At 49.1% G+C, this 17,396-nt stretch overlaps 7 protein-coding genes across 7 annotated transcripts; 2 read left to right on the top strand and 5 right to left on the bottom strand.

Annotated features, from left to right (window-relative positions):
* Window positions 1-98: 98 nt before the first annotated feature.
* Window positions 99-1,295, bottom strand: LCP9604111_8005 (uncharacterized protein; the record flags this gene model as incomplete). Its single annotated transcript, XM_039076101.1, has 1 exon — window positions 99-1,295. One exon carries the CDS (start codon window positions 1,293-1,295, stop codon window positions 99-101), a length of 1,197 nt encoding a protein of 398 aa, XP_038925979.1.
* Window positions 1,296-1,667: 372 nt separating this feature from the next.
* On the bottom strand, window positions 1,668-3,853 carry LCP9604111_8004 (uncharacterized protein; the record flags this gene model as incomplete). The annotated part of the gene is made up of 7 exons (XM_039076100.1): window positions 1,668-1,955; window positions 2,018-2,453; window positions 2,513-2,663; window positions 2,715-3,457; window positions 3,508-3,634; window positions 3,701-3,705; window positions 3,759-3,853. 7 exons carry the CDS (start codon window positions 3,851-3,853, stop codon window positions 1,668-1,670), a joined length of 1,845 nt encoding a protein of 614 aa, XP_038925978.1.
* Window positions 3,854-4,597: 744 nt separating this feature from the next.
* On the bottom strand, window positions 4,598-6,355 carry LCP9604111_8003 (uncharacterized protein; the record flags this gene model as incomplete). The annotated part of the gene is made up of 1 exon (XM_039076099.1): window positions 4,598-6,355. The coding sequence occupies one exon, from the start codon at window positions 6,353-6,355 to the stop codon at window positions 4,598-4,600; it is 1,758 nt and encodes a 585-aa protein (XP_038925977.1).
* A 1,398-nt stretch (window positions 6,356-7,753) lies between these two features.
* On the bottom strand, window positions 7,754-10,237 carry LCP9604111_8002 (putative ATP-dependent RNA helicase (Hrh1); the record flags this gene model as incomplete). The annotated part of the gene is made up of 2 exons (XM_039076098.1): window positions 7,754-8,092; window positions 8,147-10,237. The coding sequence occupies 2 exons, from the start codon at window positions 10,235-10,237 to the stop codon at window positions 7,754-7,756; spliced, it is 2,430 nt and encodes an 809-aa protein (XP_038925976.1).
* A 647-nt stretch (window positions 10,238-10,884) lies between these two features.
* LCP9604111_8001 (putative MFS aflatoxin efflux pump) lies at window positions 10,885-12,755 on the bottom strand (the record flags this gene model as incomplete). Its single annotated transcript, XM_039076097.1, has 5 exons — window positions 10,885-11,567; window positions 11,621-11,801; window positions 11,849-12,184; window positions 12,242-12,502; window positions 12,564-12,755. 5 exons carry the CDS (start codon window positions 12,753-12,755, stop codon window positions 10,885-10,887), a joined length of 1,653 nt encoding a protein of 550 aa, XP_038925975.1.
* Window positions 12,756-13,112: 357 nt separating this feature from the next.
* On the top strand, window positions 13,113-15,461 carry LCP9604111_8000 (Zn(II)2Cys6 transcription factor; the record flags this gene model as incomplete). Its single annotated transcript, XM_039076096.1, has 5 exons — window positions 13,113-13,507; window positions 13,569-13,596; window positions 13,650-13,711; window positions 13,787-14,180; window positions 14,226-15,461. The coding sequence occupies 5 exons, from the start codon at window positions 13,113-13,115 to the stop codon at window positions 15,459-15,461; spliced, it is 2,115 nt and encodes a 704-aa protein (XP_038925974.1).
* Window positions 15,462-15,867: 406 nt separating this feature from the next.
* LCP9604111_7999 (uncharacterized protein) lies at window positions 15,868-16,371 on the top strand (the record flags this gene model as incomplete). The annotated part of the gene is made up of 1 exon (XM_039076092.1): window positions 15,868-16,371. The coding sequence occupies one exon, from the start codon at window positions 15,868-15,870 to the stop codon at window positions 16,369-16,371; it is 504 nt and encodes a 167-aa protein (XP_038925973.1).
* Window positions 16,372-17,396: the final 1,025 nt, after the last annotated feature.

Below are 17,396 nucleotides of genomic sequence, written 5' to 3'. Positions count from 1 at the left end.
ATTAAAAATGAAATACAGAACGTTTCACCAAGAAAAATGTGATAAGATATTTTCCCTAATTGAAACCGCAAGGGATCTCGAGAATCGCCAGAAATATATCAACGCAGGTTGCTCAGAAACTGGCGGAATCGTCGGGGAATCGATGGACGTGGCCCAGGAGAAGATGTTCGTTCCGCGACTACATGGTAAGCCTGCAAGGCATTGGTCTTGAATGCATGCGTACCACCCCACAAGAACAGGCGAAAGATACGATAATTATGTTCTCCCCAAGCCGCGATAAGATCGTCTTTGGACGAATCTAGACGCTTTGCCCATTCCAACATTGTGAGCTCGTAGTCCCGAGTCTCATTAGTAACATCCAGCACCGCAAACCCGTGGTATAAGAGCTCAGCAAGGACGTCCTGAAGAGTCATGAAAGTGTGCGTGCCACGCCAAATATAGTCTCTGGTAAAAGAGCTAACAGCAAACTTCTCAACAGCTGCCGAACCGTCAAGGTACATACGGCCACCGGGCTTCAACACATCCCACATCCTGCGTGCAAATCGTTGATAATTAGGGATATGCTCAATCACCCCTAATATCACAACATGGTCGTATGGCTCCTCTGGGTTATGATCAAGAAAGTCTTGTACGAAGACTTGACCAGGGACATTCTTCTCCTCTATAACACGCTGCACATAACGAGCGCTATTGGGCGCGATCGTCAACGTCGTGACATGGACTCCTCGAGCACCACAATACTGAGTCACACCACCCCACCCACCACCAATATCAAGAATTCTCATACCTGGTTTGAGGCCGAGAGAAGCAAACATGGTCTCCATTTTGTGCTCAGAGGCTTCTTCGAGCGTCTCGTCCGGTCGCTGGAACAAACCGTGGGTATAGAACCGGAAACGCTTGTCAAGGAAGGAGAGGAAGAACCCGTCATCGAGACCGTAGTGATCACCGATCGCCTTGGCGTTCATCTTGGTCGCGGTCCGGAGAAAATCATACACGAACTGGAATTTCTGTCGCAGAGGCACTTTCTCCTGTAGATTTTGGCGGGCGTTGAACAAGGCGCCCAAGTCACCCTCAACCTCGATATCACCAGATAGATAAGCTCGGCCAACGCCCATTTCTGTCATTGGTGTGCGCAGCGCACTCTCCGAGCGGAAAATCACTCGATAAACTGGCTCGCCGATGCCGACTGGTATCACTGCGCCGTTGGGCAGCTGTATTTCGCCGGGCGTCTTTAGTCCTGCTAGGAGTGTGGCCACACCCGTGCGGGGTAGACTATTGCGAGATGCTTTTGACATTGGAGATTGAAGATAGTGTTAAGTTTTGGTAATTCTTCTGATGGTGATGTATAGCCACGGGGAGATGAAGTCAAATACGTCCAGGACTAGATTTGTAATGCCAACGACGACCATAGGAGTATTTGAAATAGAAGATCAGGCAGACTGGATATGTCCATTTAGTTGCAAGAGCACGCAAGACAACCTGCATTAGCGGCAGACAGAATCAGCCTATTGGTTCAATCTCAATATCTGACGTGTGATAGTATCTGTGTCAACGTGCAGCTTATACTCCGTGAGAATGCCGAAGAGGGGTATTATGGATCTATTCACAATAAAAAGGAAATATACACATGGGAGATTAAACTAGGATTCTATATCTCCTCATCTTCATCATCCATCATCCACAACTACAACCATCCACACACCCACTTGACCATTACTCGCAAGGAGAGGCGTGCAATGGACCCATCGATTGCGACCGTCGGGATTGGAACGCGTTGTCCACTTGATACGCGCAGTCACACTGCGCCCAACTTTCATAGTTTGTAGTAGGTCATCTTTAACTGCCGAGGAACTGCCAATGCGGGATAGAAATGGTGATTGCAGCATGCCTGGGATCTGGAGGGCAGGCGACGTGAACAGAATCCGGAGGGAAGGGTATGGTCGAACGAGGAGATACTGTATCATGTATTATGTTAGTCTGTGCCATGAAGTTTGCAAATAAACATCTCATCTCTTACGTTCTCATACACGCCCGCAAATGACATCCGGAAAAGGGGCGATTTCATCTCACGTAGACGGACGGCTTCAGTCTCTCTTTCTAAGGATGCGTCGGGCTGGAACCATGATCGCGGGTGATGCGGATATGCGAGGCTTTGCATAGGTTGGAACAGATTTCCACCATACTGTTGAACAGCGGAGAGTTCCCGCGGACTGAACAGTTCAGTCAGCTCACGGAACTCATCCTTCTCTTCTGCTTCTGGTGGCTCCGCAATGCTCTCTTCGTCGGGATCGCGGTATTTGTTTTGTAGTTCCATCAAGGATTCCATCGAGGCTCCCTCCATTGCAAGTCCCGAGACATCGATCTGTGCGCCGATGAAGTATTTGACACGGCCGTGGCTGTCGCATAGAGGTGCGCACTGGAGCAGGTTCATGAATGGAGAGCCGTCACGACGACTGGTTATGTTAGTTATCTGGGTGACTATATTGGCTAAAGGCTGAGTTATAGAGCATACTAGTTGAGAAACATTTCTGAATGATGCCGGCCTGCGTTAATAGCTTCGCGAAGTCGACGAACACTGTTCGCATTTGTCTTCGGGCCTTGTAAAAAGCGACAATTTCGACCAAGCACGTAATCCATGCCGTACTGAGTTGTTCTGTGGAACTCTGATTTTGTTAGTTCGATTCGGAAAACGAGCTGGGGAAAGAAAAACATACCTTCTGATGCGAAAATAATTGGATTGTCAGGTCGCGATGGGTCTGTCAGGCAAAATACTTCTGCCAGTGCATTCGAAGTCCCGCGAAACTTCATTGGCAAGGTTCCTCGGACTCGCTCCTCCACGATCTTGCTTGTGATGTTGATACATCTGGCTGTGATGAATGCAGGGAGCTCCTCGGCAGTGAGAGCCAACAGCCCGTCTACAACACGCCGCTCCAAAACACGGTTCACCGTCACCCCGGCGGCTTCCCCGTCCGTCCGGACTGCTGGGGGAGGCACATCAATAGAGAGGCGGACGAGCGCATTAGCATATTCAATTGCCTTAAGCGCTTTGGAGGCGTTGAGGTAGTATGTGAGGGTAGAAATGGAGCGCGGCCGCTCTTCGAGAATAAAGTCACGAAATCGAGCTAGATACCGGGGGTTATTTAGGATTGTGAGCATATGTTCGGACGAAAACATGATGTCGGCAATTCTTTCCAGCTTGTAGAGTGGTAGATCGCCGCCATCGTAGGGCGCAATGAGATCGTATGAGCCGGTCTCTTCGCTGACGGGGTTAAACTCTGGTGCTCCCTCATTCGGATTGATTTGCTGTAGAAGAGGAAGCTCATTGGCCGTCGCATGTCGACGCAGATTCTTGATAGAAGGATTTGGTGTGGGATACGCTTCCATCTCTTCCTCGTGAATTGCATTTAGACTTTCCAACCTCGGTGGATGGGGGAAGTTGTCCAATAATTGATCAGTCCTGTCTTGTCAGCGCATTCAGTGAAACCTACCACCTTGAGTTCAACGTACTGTGACAATCGACCGGACTCGCTGACCCATTCGTGGTATTCGTCTTGAATAGTCTCAGTGAATGAGCGCAATGACTCTGCATCGGGGGTTCTTAGCCCATCATGGAGCCCCTGGAGGCCACGGAGATCTGTATGCGACATTGTTTGAGTAAAGAAAATACGAGATCCGGCTGTATAACGTCCTGGAAACAGACCTTTTCTTTAATAGTAGGAAATCCTTCCCTAGGCACTGGCGCCCCTCCAGAATGATACATCATTTCATGCACTCTCCAGGGTTTCATTACAAGGAATGCAACGGACACGATGGAAAGAGTCTGCCAAAGTACAGAGATAATATGGGAGGTCATAATGGCAAAAAGTAGATCGATCGATGGTCTACTGAACTCCACGAGATCGGAGTCGATCGTTGATCGATGATGCCACAGTGCAGCGGATGACCTTTGGGGATCAGCTATTGAACTTTGGGTTGAAAACACTGACTGGAATTGCCTGGAATTGCGATACATCCATTGGATTGTTCGCAAATAGGCTACGGTTGGCTAGTTCCTATTCGTTGCTTGGATAATTGTTTGACAGAGGATCTTCCAATTCCCCCTTTTCCCTCGAAGGCTGCGGCAGGTTTTGGATGGTTTGTTTACCGCCTTGGTCTCGTCTGTATACTCAGCTCCCTTTTCTTCTTGCAGTCAAAATACCAGTCCCTCAGAGACATCACCAGTGGGAAAGACACTACAACGGTGATGTCTCGGCGTGGAAGCTTTGATTTCACGGTTCCTTTAGATTGACGCGGCGAACAGAGAATTAGAATAGTCTGCCTTATTATATTCTTTTCGTATGCTTTATATAGGTTCATGACAAGACGTATGCCGTATGTTCGAGTTTCGATATATGAAGAGAAGAGACCGAGAATAACAAATCACTGCAACACCATAACCCACAAATATAAACAAAAAGTGAATGAAACCAGAAATTACTCGTTCTGTAAATGACGATGAAGTAGTATGCAGCCCATATATAGCAAGCGACGCCCCAAATGACATTGCCATCTACCCACTCCGATGGATGCATCATGTGCTCTGCAAGTATGAAAGTGTTCACACCTCACCCCAGGTGCCGAGCCCAGCTCCAACACCAATGACACTATTGCTTTCGCTGCCACCAATATCCCAATAGTTCCGACTAGAACTTGTCATCGTCCGCCGGCTGGAAATAGCCGAGAGCTTGGCGCTCTGGCTGGCACAACTGGAGCCAGGCCGCCGATGCGGTCGTACGATTGGCGAGGAGACACCCGCTGTGTTTGATACACCGGAGAATTGTGATGCGCGACGGGTCTGGGGTTGTGATCGGGAGTAGGCTCGCGCCACGAGTGGGTGATGTTGCCGGATGATGGCGGCTCGGCGGGATGCGTCTTGCGCGCGGCGCGGTGGGGTTGGTGTGTGCGCTTCATTGGGCATGTAACCTCGGCGGCTGAAGCGGTTGCGGAGGTAGCGGAATACCATCATTACATCGAGTCCGCTTTCCCAATACTCGGACTCGTGTTGAAGCTTTATCGATTCGGAGAGTTGGTCAGATCGCTTTGGATCGTCATCTTCGATTCCCCATTGTGCTTCGTGCTCCCGATTCGAGTCTCGAAGTGTGGGCGTGAAGTGCGGTGATAGCATGGAATCGCCAGTTGTATCAGCAACGGTTGATGCGGTCGACTCGGCAGGTTTCTGAGAAATTCCGCTTTCTGCTAGGCGGTTGAGAGACATCCCCGCATATTCGGCGGATATGTCTTTAGTCATTTGATAATAGGTTGTAAATGCCCCGGGATGTTCACAAATTTGATGAACAAGGATTCCCAGCTCATGGGCGATCGTTTGAAGCACCTTTGTCTGCCAGAGTGGCGAATAGCTGAATTCTGGCTCTGGTTCACGAGCTAGTACCGTTTCCATGTCTAGTGGATCTTCCTGTGGGAGCGGTTGCGCGTCCAGCGGCAACGACTCACCAAAGATCACGGAGAGCAAGGAATCATCAATCCCGATGAGGTCACGGATCACCGTGCGTGTGATGCGGCGCCAGAAAGACTCTTCATCCTCCGAGACATCTTTCGACAGTGATATATCCCGTGATAGCACCTCGGATACACGACTTTGTGGGCTAGGATCAACCGAATGACGCAGGCTCGATCGGCTGGTCAGACTAGTCCGCCTCTGTCGGGTTTCTCGTTCGATTTCCTGCAATAGAGCCCGGCTCTGGTCCATGCGCCATTCTTCGATTCGCTGCCACCGTTCTCGCTCGACATTTGTCTCGCCCTCATCAACAGTATCCAGATATCTCTGCACACTCGAGTGACTGTGATGTTGAATATGGCCGTACGAGGGCCGTTGGGGGTTGTATTGCTCATGCTGCCACAGCTGATCCTGGACTGCCTGACTCGAGGCCTGGAAACTGCCTAACCCGTCATGGGCCGGGAGCATGGCAGGCGGCCCCTGATCGAACCGTGTTGGGGAAACCGGGGCTAGGTCTGGTATTCGAAAAGCGTGCAGTCCATCGTCTAGGCTGTCTAGTTCGGTTCCATCTTCGTCCAGTTGATCGTCGAGGGCATTCTCGTCATCGGCTTCTCCCTCGGCGCCGATTCCAGAGCGGGTTGCAGCAAAGGAGCCGAAGTCACTCAGCCGAGAAGCACCTACAGTACGCGTACGATCGGTTGAAGTGGTGTGTGTCCGAGCGGTCGGGGAGAATAGGACCCATTGTGCGGTGTCGTCATCGCGCTGTTCCGACAAGGAGGAGGGGATGTCGAGAGTAGGTGGCGGAGGGGTTGAATAGGAAGTTCTGCGGCGGGGGACGTGTGTTGGGACCTGGAAGGCCATCTTGTTGATTTGATCGCAGCCAAAGTAGATAGATAGTACGATAAGCGGGTTCGATGGTGGATCCAGAGAGAGGGGGAGTTAAGGCTGTTCAAGCGGGGATTATAAGCATTAAAGTATATGGAGGAGATTGGTATAAATAAGAGGAACTAAGAAAGGAGGAGTAGAAAGAATCCAAGTCCAAAAACAAGAAAGGACAAGCTTGGAAGAGTGTCCTGGTGATGTGAGGGAGGGAGATTAGCTGATAAGCGGGAAGATGGGCCCGCGGGAGCCCGAGTCGCCCTGGGATCGGCCAGTGATCTACCAATGATGCAACCGGTATCGGAATGGTGAGACCAGTTGTGTATCCGTTCTGTATCGCGCGTAGAAGAGGTCATAAGATAATGTAGAGACATGTTGAGTATATTACAATATTGGGTACGGAGAAGTGACCCTAGTACTATGGCTTGAAGTATGGCAGGTGCCTCAAGGAGTATAAGCAGGCAGAATAAGATCACTGGTCAACTCCCTTTAGAATCACTTTCTTTAGAATCACTTTCTTTAGAATCACTTTCTTTAGAATCAACTTCCTTTACGGAGTAGATTAGGAAGTATGTTATAAAGTAAAGTGTTGTTGTCGCCACTTCAGATGCCGGATAATCACATGATCTGTTGTTATCCATTGGGTCACATGTCTTTCAGAGGTATAGAACTAAACTATTGCGAACATCGGCGTTTTTGACCTTCATAACATCGGTCCCCGATTCCTTGGCCACTTGGCAGAAGATGGTCGTGTGATTGGATTCTTGATAGAACGTATCAAGAACGCCCGGCATCAAACACCGCGATACAAACTGATGCAGCTTTCTCATTCGTGATTCAACGGCTATTTTACAAATTCCCTAGCGGATCCATCACGTCCAGGTGGGGGAGATCTTCTTCAAATAATTTGTTGCCTATCTTTAGGGTGTTGATATGTAGTTAGTTAGTTAACTAGTTAACTAACTAGTTACGGAGTAGTTACCCCCTTAGATAATCGTACCCCCGAAAATTTAGGCGCACCTTCCTAATCGGGTATAGATATTGTCGCTCTCCTTCTTAAGTTAAACTTCCCAGTAGTAAGACAGAAGGTACCTACAATTTGTATGTAAACTCCTAGCAAAAATAAGTCACTCCTACCATATCCTCAGGTATCAACTACTTCACTGCTTCATCCTTGCCCTTGCTGATGGGAGCTTCATTCTCTTGTTCGCAATGTCTACCACGATTTCCATCAGGCACTTGCGACCGCACCTGAGTAGGGGGTTTGCAGATTTATACCGAAAGGACAGATGGAGAGAAGTGAAAGATGCGAATTTGAATGGTATCATCGCTCACGGGGTATATATTAGACTACTATAATATAGCATCTCGAGCCGACGATCAATCCTTCCCAGCTAAGGCCTCTCCGACCCAATCCATCTGCACAGCACTGACACCACGCGCGTAACTACGGTTGGTGAATACGAATTCGTTGTACATGATTGCCTCGAGCTTTTTGCCGTAAAGCACACTAGACGGGTGAATGGCGACGGTTTGGTTTCCAACGATCGTACGATAACTGCCATCGGGCACGAGACGAGCCGTATTGGTCGCGAATCCAGCTAGGAAGCTCTGGAGAATGAGGATGGGCGAGGGGTCGTGTAGTGAGGTATTGTTCAGGGCTTCGTTGGTGAGCAGCTTGGCTTGTCGGCACTGGGTGCGGAGTTGCTTGCGGACGTCCTGTTGTGGCCTCGTTAGTTTCATATGACTGCTGTCCAATCATGTACTACTCACCATGACTGATTGCATCGCCCGGTGGGATACCAGGTGTCGCTCTGCCCATGCTTTACGGTCGGCGTGTTCAGCGGCATACACACGAACGGTCGTCAGCATTGTGAGGTGGTCACCCTCGCGCCGGTATAGATCACGACGGGCTGCTTCTGCTGCCTCCTTCTTTTCTTCCGAGGTGGTGTTCAAAAAGATGTTCTCCACACTGAGACATGAAATAATATCAATAACATCTAGCAAACATTCAGGCCCATTTTCGCCAGCTGCCAACAGTACACGTCCTAGAGTTGGAGTCAATGGTAGCTTGGCAATATGTAGGCCGACGGCGCTGATCTTTCCATCGTCTTCAAGCGCATTAATGTTCAATAGCTGCAGAAGAGCTTTCTCGAGTGCTTCGCGTGGTGGCCGCGTCAGGAATGGGAACCCAACAATGTCATCAACGCCACGAGCCTTCATGTTCAGTAGGGCTTGGCTCAGATCACAGCGCAGAATCTCGGGCGTGTTTGTCTCATCCAAGGCCAGATAGTCTTTCTCTGTGTACAAGCGGAAACATTGACCAGGAGCCTCACGACCAGCTCGACCCTTCCGCTGGATTGCAGCTGATTTAGAGATAGGCTTTACTAGGAGCGAGTCAAGACCAAGACGAGTTCGGAACTGCTTGACTTTGGCCTTGCCGCAGTCAATCACGTGCCGTACACCAGACACAGTGACAGAAGTCTCAGCAATATTGGTAGATAGCACAACTTTGCGCGTTCGTGGTGGAGCAGGGGCAAAGACCCGTTGTTGAGCAGCCTGTGGCAGCGCGGCGAACAGAGGTAGAACCAGGATCTTAGGAAGTGATGGGTCCATACCCATGGCGTACTCATTCACTAGGTGTTCCAATGCCTCGACGGTTTCCTGGCCAGTCAGGAAGACAAGGATATCACCCGGCATTGGTTCCTTCTGATGAATCTGAAAGATGATTTTCAGCGCTGCATCCACGAAGTCATGTACTGGCGCGGGGGAGTAGATAGTTTTGACCGCAAATTGTCGACCCTTAATACGGCAGACAGAGATATCCTTTGGACTCGAAGTATCCATTTTGTCGGCTTCAGCCTCGACTCCCTCAATAGCCTTCTGTTCTGGCTCCGGTCTTTTGAATCCTTGTTGGAAGAAGTCTGTCAAACTCTCCATATCAGCCGTAGCACTCATGACAACCACCTTCAGCGGCACACCACCTCGGCCCTCCTTCTTTCCAGATACAAGATTACGCAGGAATCCAAGTGTCAGATCCACGTTGATGCCTCGTTCGTGGACCTCATCAACCACAATAGCGCTGTACTTAGTCAAGTTGGGATCGTGCAACATCTCCTGGAGCAGCATTCCCTCAGTCAAGAACTTGATCCGTGTACTAGGCGATGTCGACGTATCAAATCGCACAGAGTAGCCGACTTTGCTGGCAGGCGAGTGCGATCCAAGCGGTGTACCCATCTCCTCGGCTACACGGCGGGCCAGCGAAATGGCAGCGACTCGTCTCGGCTGCGTGATAGCGATGCATCCTCCGACCATTTTCTTTTCCGTCTTCCCATCCCGCGTGATTTGCGTAGGTACGGGCCGACACCAGAATTCGTCTACCAAGAACTGCGGGATCTGCGTACTCTTTCCGCTACCCGTCTCACCGACCAACAGCATCACATCTTGTTCCCGTAGCAGATCGCGAATCAAATCAGCATTTTCGAATACGGGGAGCTTTCGCCGTGTCTCGAGGAGGGCTTTGGCCTTTTCTCTTAAAGGAGTGAAGTTGGTTTTGGTATCGGTGAAAGGTTTGGACTTCGACTTCGGGTGGAATTTTGTTGTTGATGGGCCGTTTGTTTGAGATGCTGCATGCGGCCATTTTTTTGGAACAGAGACTGATCTTTCTACCTCCTTGGCAGATGCAGGGATTTCCCTCGGTTCATCTTGATCGGCGGGGTTGGAGGCTTCGGGCTCATCGAGCTTGCGCTTCTTGTTTCTCTTCTTCTTTCGCTCGGGTCCTTCTGTGGGTTGAGATGAAAGGGTTTGCTTTAAAATCCTCTCATCATCCGACTCCGCGAACACGGTGCGAACCTTTTCTGGCATTTTGAGTTGAGACGCGAAAGAATGTTCACCAGGAAGCTCGAATCTGAAATTTTTGCCTTATCGATAAGATAAGCTGATAAACATTCTCCTTATCAACATCATCAGCCCTAGTTAACTAGCGGCCCTTGTTATTCATACTCCGATCATTTTACTTTCGTGGCATCGTGACACGGCACGAATGAGCTGTTTTAAATATATACTATAAGCAAAGAAAGTAAATTATGTGGTCATTCCCTTGTTCGAGTCTTTTGACTACAATATATGTAAAGTAGAATTAGGTTGGCGAAATTAAATTGACGCTTGATCAGTAAGACAAAATACCGAAAAATCTGGCGTAAATATCCTCCTTTAGTACCTTTATTTGCTACCTTTCGCTCTTTGCTTACAACCTTGGAATAATTAACACTATATGACTTTGATTTTGGTATCCTTGAACAGAGTGCTAGTTCATGATCGTGATTTATGTAAAGCTCTGTGATGGAAAATCGTGCAGCGTATTTTACCACACGACTATAACAAAAACCAAGGTCCCTGTTTAAGGCCTAGAGGGGCCATATCCCATTCTGACACTCTGGCCTATCTAAAATTTGGCTCTGCTGGAGGAAGAGAAAATCCCCGTGGTCTATTCTATTCACGCCGAGTCGCTTCTATGGTCTTCTCCGCATCAACCCGCCCTTGGACTCAAGATCTTTTTTTGGTTGTCCCTGCTTGATACTCTTCCACTCTAGAGTAGTCGCACCCAGTAGTGTCAGACACGAGAGAATCAAACCGACCTGAAACACCTTCTTGAGCGCTTCGTTGTAGGAGTAGAGAACCACGTCGTGCAGATGTGCCGGCATTGAATTCAGCAGCTCCGTGACACCACCCGAGGTGACAAGACGGGGGTTGAACCCCGGCAGCCCGGAAAGTTTCTTCACCAGCTGATTGGCCAGAATATTTTCCCCGACGGAGACAAAGATAGCTGCCCCGATCAATTGACCGAACAGCATCAGTGCTAAGCCAGAGGGCACGTCGGGCTTTGGAAGAACAGTTTGTGCGGCGAGATTTGGGACTTGGAAACACAAGCCCAGACCGATTCCGTAGACGATCTGATAACCGATCCATTTTCCTTCCCCGGTATCTACCTGGAAAGTGGTGAGGAGACCGGCTCCGACGGACATGATGCAGGATCCGATAATGGCCAATGGAGTGTAGTATCCAATCTTGGAGTTTATGATTCCACCACTGATTGAGCCAACAACCATTGATATCATCGTCGGTAGCAGACGGATGCCGGATTCCACAGCAGAACTGCCCTTGATGGATTGGAACCAGATTGGAAGGAAGTACACTGTGATTGAAGTCAGTAACATGAAATAATGTTTGATAGTGCGGTTTCATTACCAAAGATATAGATTCCTGATCCGACGCAGAGTGTCTGCCAGAAGCCTGAAATGATGCTGCGCTGCGAAAAGATGCGAACTGGAAGCGTAGCTGTCTTCGGAAGAAAGACCTGGACGACAACAAAAGAAATAAGTAAGACGCTCATGACAACCAGGCAAGCCACCACGCGGCTACTGCCCCACTGCAAAATGTCAGCTATAGTTGGAAATAATGGTGTACGGGACTTACAGCATACGTTTGGCCTCCCCATTGAAGTGCCAATATGAGACAGACCACGCCAGATACTAGAAATGTAGTGCCGAAAAAATCCAGTTGCAGCTTTTTTTCCGTCCAGGAGACCTTTGTTGTATCCTGCTTGGGGACCTGGAGGCAGAAGGCAATGAAGACGATGGCAGCACCACCAATTGGCAGATTAATATAAAAGCACCATCTCCATGTCACCTTCGACGTAAAGACGCCGCCAATCAAGGGACCCACGACAGAGGCGATGCCGAAAAGGGCGCCGAACAGTCCTTGAATTTGCGGACGCTTCTCAAGAGGAACGGCATGGATGATGCACATTATCTAAGTGAATCTTTTGTCAGCAATTGGCACAAAGGGTAGGGGCTAGAATCAACTTACAGTTCCAGCCAGTATTCCAGCAGCACCGACTCCACAGATTGCTCTTCCAATTATGAAGGCAACTGAATTCGGCGCCGCTCCACAAATAGCAGAGGCAAACTCAAACACTAGAATACTGACAAGGAAGACAATTCTGACAGAAAAGAGCTTGTACAGCTTGCCGAACAGGAGTTGAAATGCGCAGCATGTCAACAAGTACGAGCTTCCGTACCAGCCAACGTGGTCGAAGGAATTGAATTCATCGGTGATTTTGGGTATGGCCTATCAATTGCGTATCTCTCAGCGCTAGAATTAGACTGAATTCAATGTATCATGATCATACCGTTGAGATAATTGTTCTGTCAAGCGCAACTAGGAACATGGCGACAAAGGCCGAGACGATGAGACAGACAACCCTAAGGGTGGACTGGTTCTCAGGTGGGCCCGAAGGACCTGGAGAGCCTCCAGTTTTGCCTGGTGCGACATCTTTGACTGGTGCATCATAATGTTCATGCAACAACTCTGGAGCACCCATTGTAGCCGTTTTGGTGCTTTCAGATGTAGAAGTGCGTAGTGGAGACATACCACTAAGCAAGATGCGACCGATCGGTTATTGATGCGCGAGAGATAATCTTGTAGACCATAATAAATACCAAGGAAAGCTCCCATATTTAAAGGGGCCCAAGGGACAAAACATGGTCGGCGATTTCGCATTTTGCAGAGGATCAACAAGATGGTCGGGGGTTAGTAAGTGCGACGGTTAGCAAGTGGCGTTGCTTCGGCACTTATAAAACCCGACTTCCCCTTCCCGGTGTTTCTCTCAGTCAACCCAGGCTTCGGGGTCTAGGCTCTATTATTTGACATCTCTGACGCAACAGGATAATCTCAGGTCATGGCGACGCCAATCTCCCCATCCGAGCACACAGCCGCCGTCAAGGCCCGGCGCGTGCTGGCCTGCGTGCTGTGTCAGCAACGCAAGATCAAGTGTGATCGTACATTCCCTTGCGCCAACTGTGTACGTGCCAGCGAGCAGTGTGAACAGTCAACCCGCCAGCGACGCCGGAGGTTTCCTGAGAGAGAGTTGCTAGCGCGCCTGCGACGCTATGAGAGCCTGCTTCGCCAGCATAACATCGAGTTTGATCCTCTCCATACGCCTACTGCAAACCGTAGGTCTCCCAGCGAGGATGGCCAAGATGGACTTCCAGAGGGTGCCCACTCAGAAGGTGCTCTTCGTGATACGGATTCTCGCCCGTCGAGAGAAAAGAAAGCAGTCAAGCCTAAATCCTTGTATGAAACTCGGTGTTATTCTTCTCGTGAAACATACTTCTGGATGACTAATCAGTAGTAGGAATCTCTGGCATGCTATGAATCAAAAGGTATGATCGATCGCCTCTGTGAGTAATTGTGGGCTCACTGACAATTACGAAAGACTATTGATCCCAAGGATGATGATGGAAACGACGGTGACGACGACGATGAAAACGACACCGGGTTCCTCCACGACAATGTTGATATACGCCACGCCGTAATCAAGACCGCATGAAACCATATGTTCCAAGGCAAAAGCAACGACCACTTGTTCTTCGGTTCACCGGCAGGGAACATCGATGACCTTTCTGCTTCGCATCCGACCCAGGTACAGATCTTCAGGCTTTGGCAGATCTACTTGGATAACGTGAACCCTCTTCTTAAAGTAACGCACACACCTACCCTTCAAACACGTATCATCGATGCTGCTAGCGACATCGCCAATGTCGATCCCATATTGGAAGCATTGATGTTCAGTATCTACTGTGTCTCCATTCTGAGTCTCACAGAAGATCAGTGTATTACCTTGTTCGGATCTCCCAAAAAGGATCTTTTGAAAGCCTATCAGTCTGCATGCCAGCAAGCGTTACGGAGTTGTTGTATTTTACGTTCCAGTAACCGTGAGTGCTTGACCGCATTGTATCTGTATCTAGTAGGTGTGTCCAAACTTTTTGTCTACACTCACTGATTTTTGCAGGTGTCGACCAGGCCTGACACGGACCCTGTATCTCTCTCATCAATGCTTAGCGTTGCTATAAGGATCGCCCAGCGGATAGGCATTCATAATGAGTCGTTATACAGTAAATGTTCCAGTCTCGAGGCAGAGATGAGTCGGAGACTGTGGTGGTCGCTCATTATCTTTGATAATCGCATCTGCGAAATGTCCGATTATAAAACCACGTCGCTAGCTCCTACCTGGGACTGCCGTATTCCTCTCAATGTTAGTGATTTTGAGCTTCAGCCAGATATTAGAGCCCCACCCGCAACAAGCAACAGACCAACAGAGATGCTCTTTGCTGTTGTGCGCAGCGAGCTCGCCGACTTTGTCCGTCACAGCACCTTCCACCTCGAGTTTACCAATCCGTTTTTGAACACGACCGCCCGCCGATCTACCACCACAGACGAGGGGGAGGGACTTCTAGCGCTCGAGAAGATGATAGAGGAGAAATACCTCACATTCTGCAATCCAGAGAACCCACTGCATTTCATGACGATGTGGACAATGCGGGGCTATTTGGCCAAGAACCGCCTCTTGCAACACTACTCTCGATACTTGGCGGGCTCTGTGCAGCAGACAGCTACACAGCGGAACTCAGGCATCTCTCACGCACTGCGCATGCTAGAGTGCGATACCAACCTCATGGCATCGTCTCTCACCAAGGGATACCTGTGGCTTATTCACTTCCACTTCCCCTTCCCCGCGTACATTCATATCCTTCAGGATCTGAAGAAGAGGCCCATCGAGAAACACGCAGACCAGGCGTGGGAGGTCATGAGCAATAACTACGAGGTCCGCATGATGGATGCTAAGGAGGAGGACCGCCCCTTCTTTATCGTCTTCTGTCGGATTGTCTTTCAGGCTTGGGAGGCACGTGAAAAAATAGCGAGACAGCAGGAGACGCCCCTAGTGCCACCGCGGATTGTGTCGGATATCCGGAATAAAGTAATGCATATGATATCGAATTTCGGACAAGACGCGGACACAATGCAGCCCGGTGGTTCCCTAGGTTCCAATATGGGTGACCTGTCGATGCCTACTGAGATGGATTTCAGTGTTCCTGGCATAACATATGGTGCTGACTGGCAGGTTCCCACGAGTTTGGGACCGTGGGGGTATCCTGAGATTCCTGGGCCGAACTTAACGGACGTGGATGTGAATCAATTTCTTTTGGACACGATGGAGTGGAATGGGCTGCATGTACGAACGGGGTGAGAAAAAAAGAAATTCTCATTCGAGATGAGAATTATGCGATTTTTGTACCTGTTGAGTTAAGAACATAGTCAATTGAATCTAGGGGACCTCAGCTTGAACGTGCCTCGGATAGTATAATGTCCGAGCTGATAGCTCGGGAGTTAGCATGTCCGTTAAGTGGAGCTGCATTCCTCGCTGTGATTGGCTTGACTTGAGCTTGGATGCCCAGAAAGCCAAGGTTGGCGGCGCCACGGATCCACCCGTACCACATCGTGGCAAAGTCAATTGTATACATGCGGACTCCGAACCCGGCTGCCTGCAATTCTCTATAAAAGACACTCCCTATGTCTTCATATCCCCATCAGCTATCAGAGTCATAGTTTTACTTGGTACACTAAAATCGGTCTTTCAAATTACAACTTCAAGCATGTCTATCCGAGCCCTCAACCAGAACTCCCCCTCCTTGAACTTTGCCGCCAACGCGGAGGGACAGGGTCCATGTTGCCCTTTCTTCCGTCCTCACGGAGGCGAGTATCCTTACTCCAACAAATGGTATCTTCAGTCTGGCAGCGATCAACCCGGCCACCCAGGCCATCCTTACTTGTCTCCGTGGGCCGAAACCGGCGACAAAGACCAGGACAATGAAGCCAACGACAACAGCTGGGATACCACCAACCCTCGCAAGCCATACCAATGCCCAGGGCCCGCGGAAGTTTATCCTCCGCACAACTTTCCTAGCGCCTCTGAAGGCCGCAAGCCTTGCCCTTTCCCGGGCTACCCTCAACAGCCGTACACCTACCCAGTTCTCTTCCATGGTATCAGTCACATGCCCATCCCGGCCCTGCGGAGTGTCAAAAGCCATATCCTTCCCTCTGGAATGACGAGAAATCCCAGCCCTATGCTCGCAAGCCGTTGGGGTTCTTGTTATTGAGGTGCCAAAGACAGAGCCGGATGATGATGCCGAGGCTAAGAGGGTTGAGGTTGAGTAATTAGAGGTTTGGTATAGATAAAATAGTCAGTATTAAAGACTTAGGCCTCATACACGGATCTTCCTCCCATGTGTAGATTATCAAGAAAATGGAAATTTCGAGCTCAACTAATCCCCAGTTGACATATATTTGAATTTTTCACCTAAGGACCAACTTATTTGATTATGAAATTGTTCTTAATAAAAGCTAGTTATTAGAATGGTCTGGACAGTGAAGACGGGAATAGGTCCCGGGAGGCCCGAACCTTATTCTTCTAACCAATGAGAATTGATATTACATAATGATTCCCATCACAGACATCGAGCAAACCGAAGGATAAAAAAATCAGTCACGACGAAAATGGTATTACGGCCACATCTGACGAGTTAGAGGAGGGACCGACAAAACGGAAGTTAATCACAGGCCTGCCTTCAAATTAAAATTCTACCTGGCTTAATTCGTGACGATTGCGGAGCAAAGCGAAGCAATTAAATCAACCTCGTTGTTTTCTCCTATGAATCAATGCGGTGAAATATCATCGGCCAACTTTGGCAGAATAATCCAACCGGCAGAATGAATATAGATTAGATGGATATCGCAGGGTCCGCCTCGATAGCACTTGGGAGGCATCCAAAGCAGCCGTCAAAGCATTGAAACATGGAATCCAAGCCCTGGCTGATAATTATTATTTCAAGCGTATTACGGACTGGCCTGCTTCTTGGATGCATCCGAGTCAAGCGAAATGAAGATTCTGATATGGAAAAATCCAGAAACATGCAGATAACTGCCCGTCAGGTACTCTGAGAGCTCAAAGAGCGAAAATAACTGATAAATTGAAAGCATATATCCGTTTTAAGACCATATCTAGTCTTATAATTTCAATTAGTATGAGATTACATGGCGATAAACTCATAGTTGAGAGCTACCTAATTAGGCTTAGTGCCCCTCGATTTGCTTCCTAGACTTACCGCCCAAGGACTAGTACTAT

Source organism: Penicillium roqueforti, assembly GCF_015533775.1.
Source record: "Penicillium roqueforti strain LCP96 04111 chromosome Unknown scaffold_28, whole genome shotgun sequence".
Taxonomy (NCBI): Eukaryota; Fungi; Ascomycota; class Eurotiomycetes; order Eurotiales; family Aspergillaceae; genus Penicillium; species Penicillium roqueforti.
This window is presented reverse-complemented; position numbering and strand designations above follow the sequence as displayed.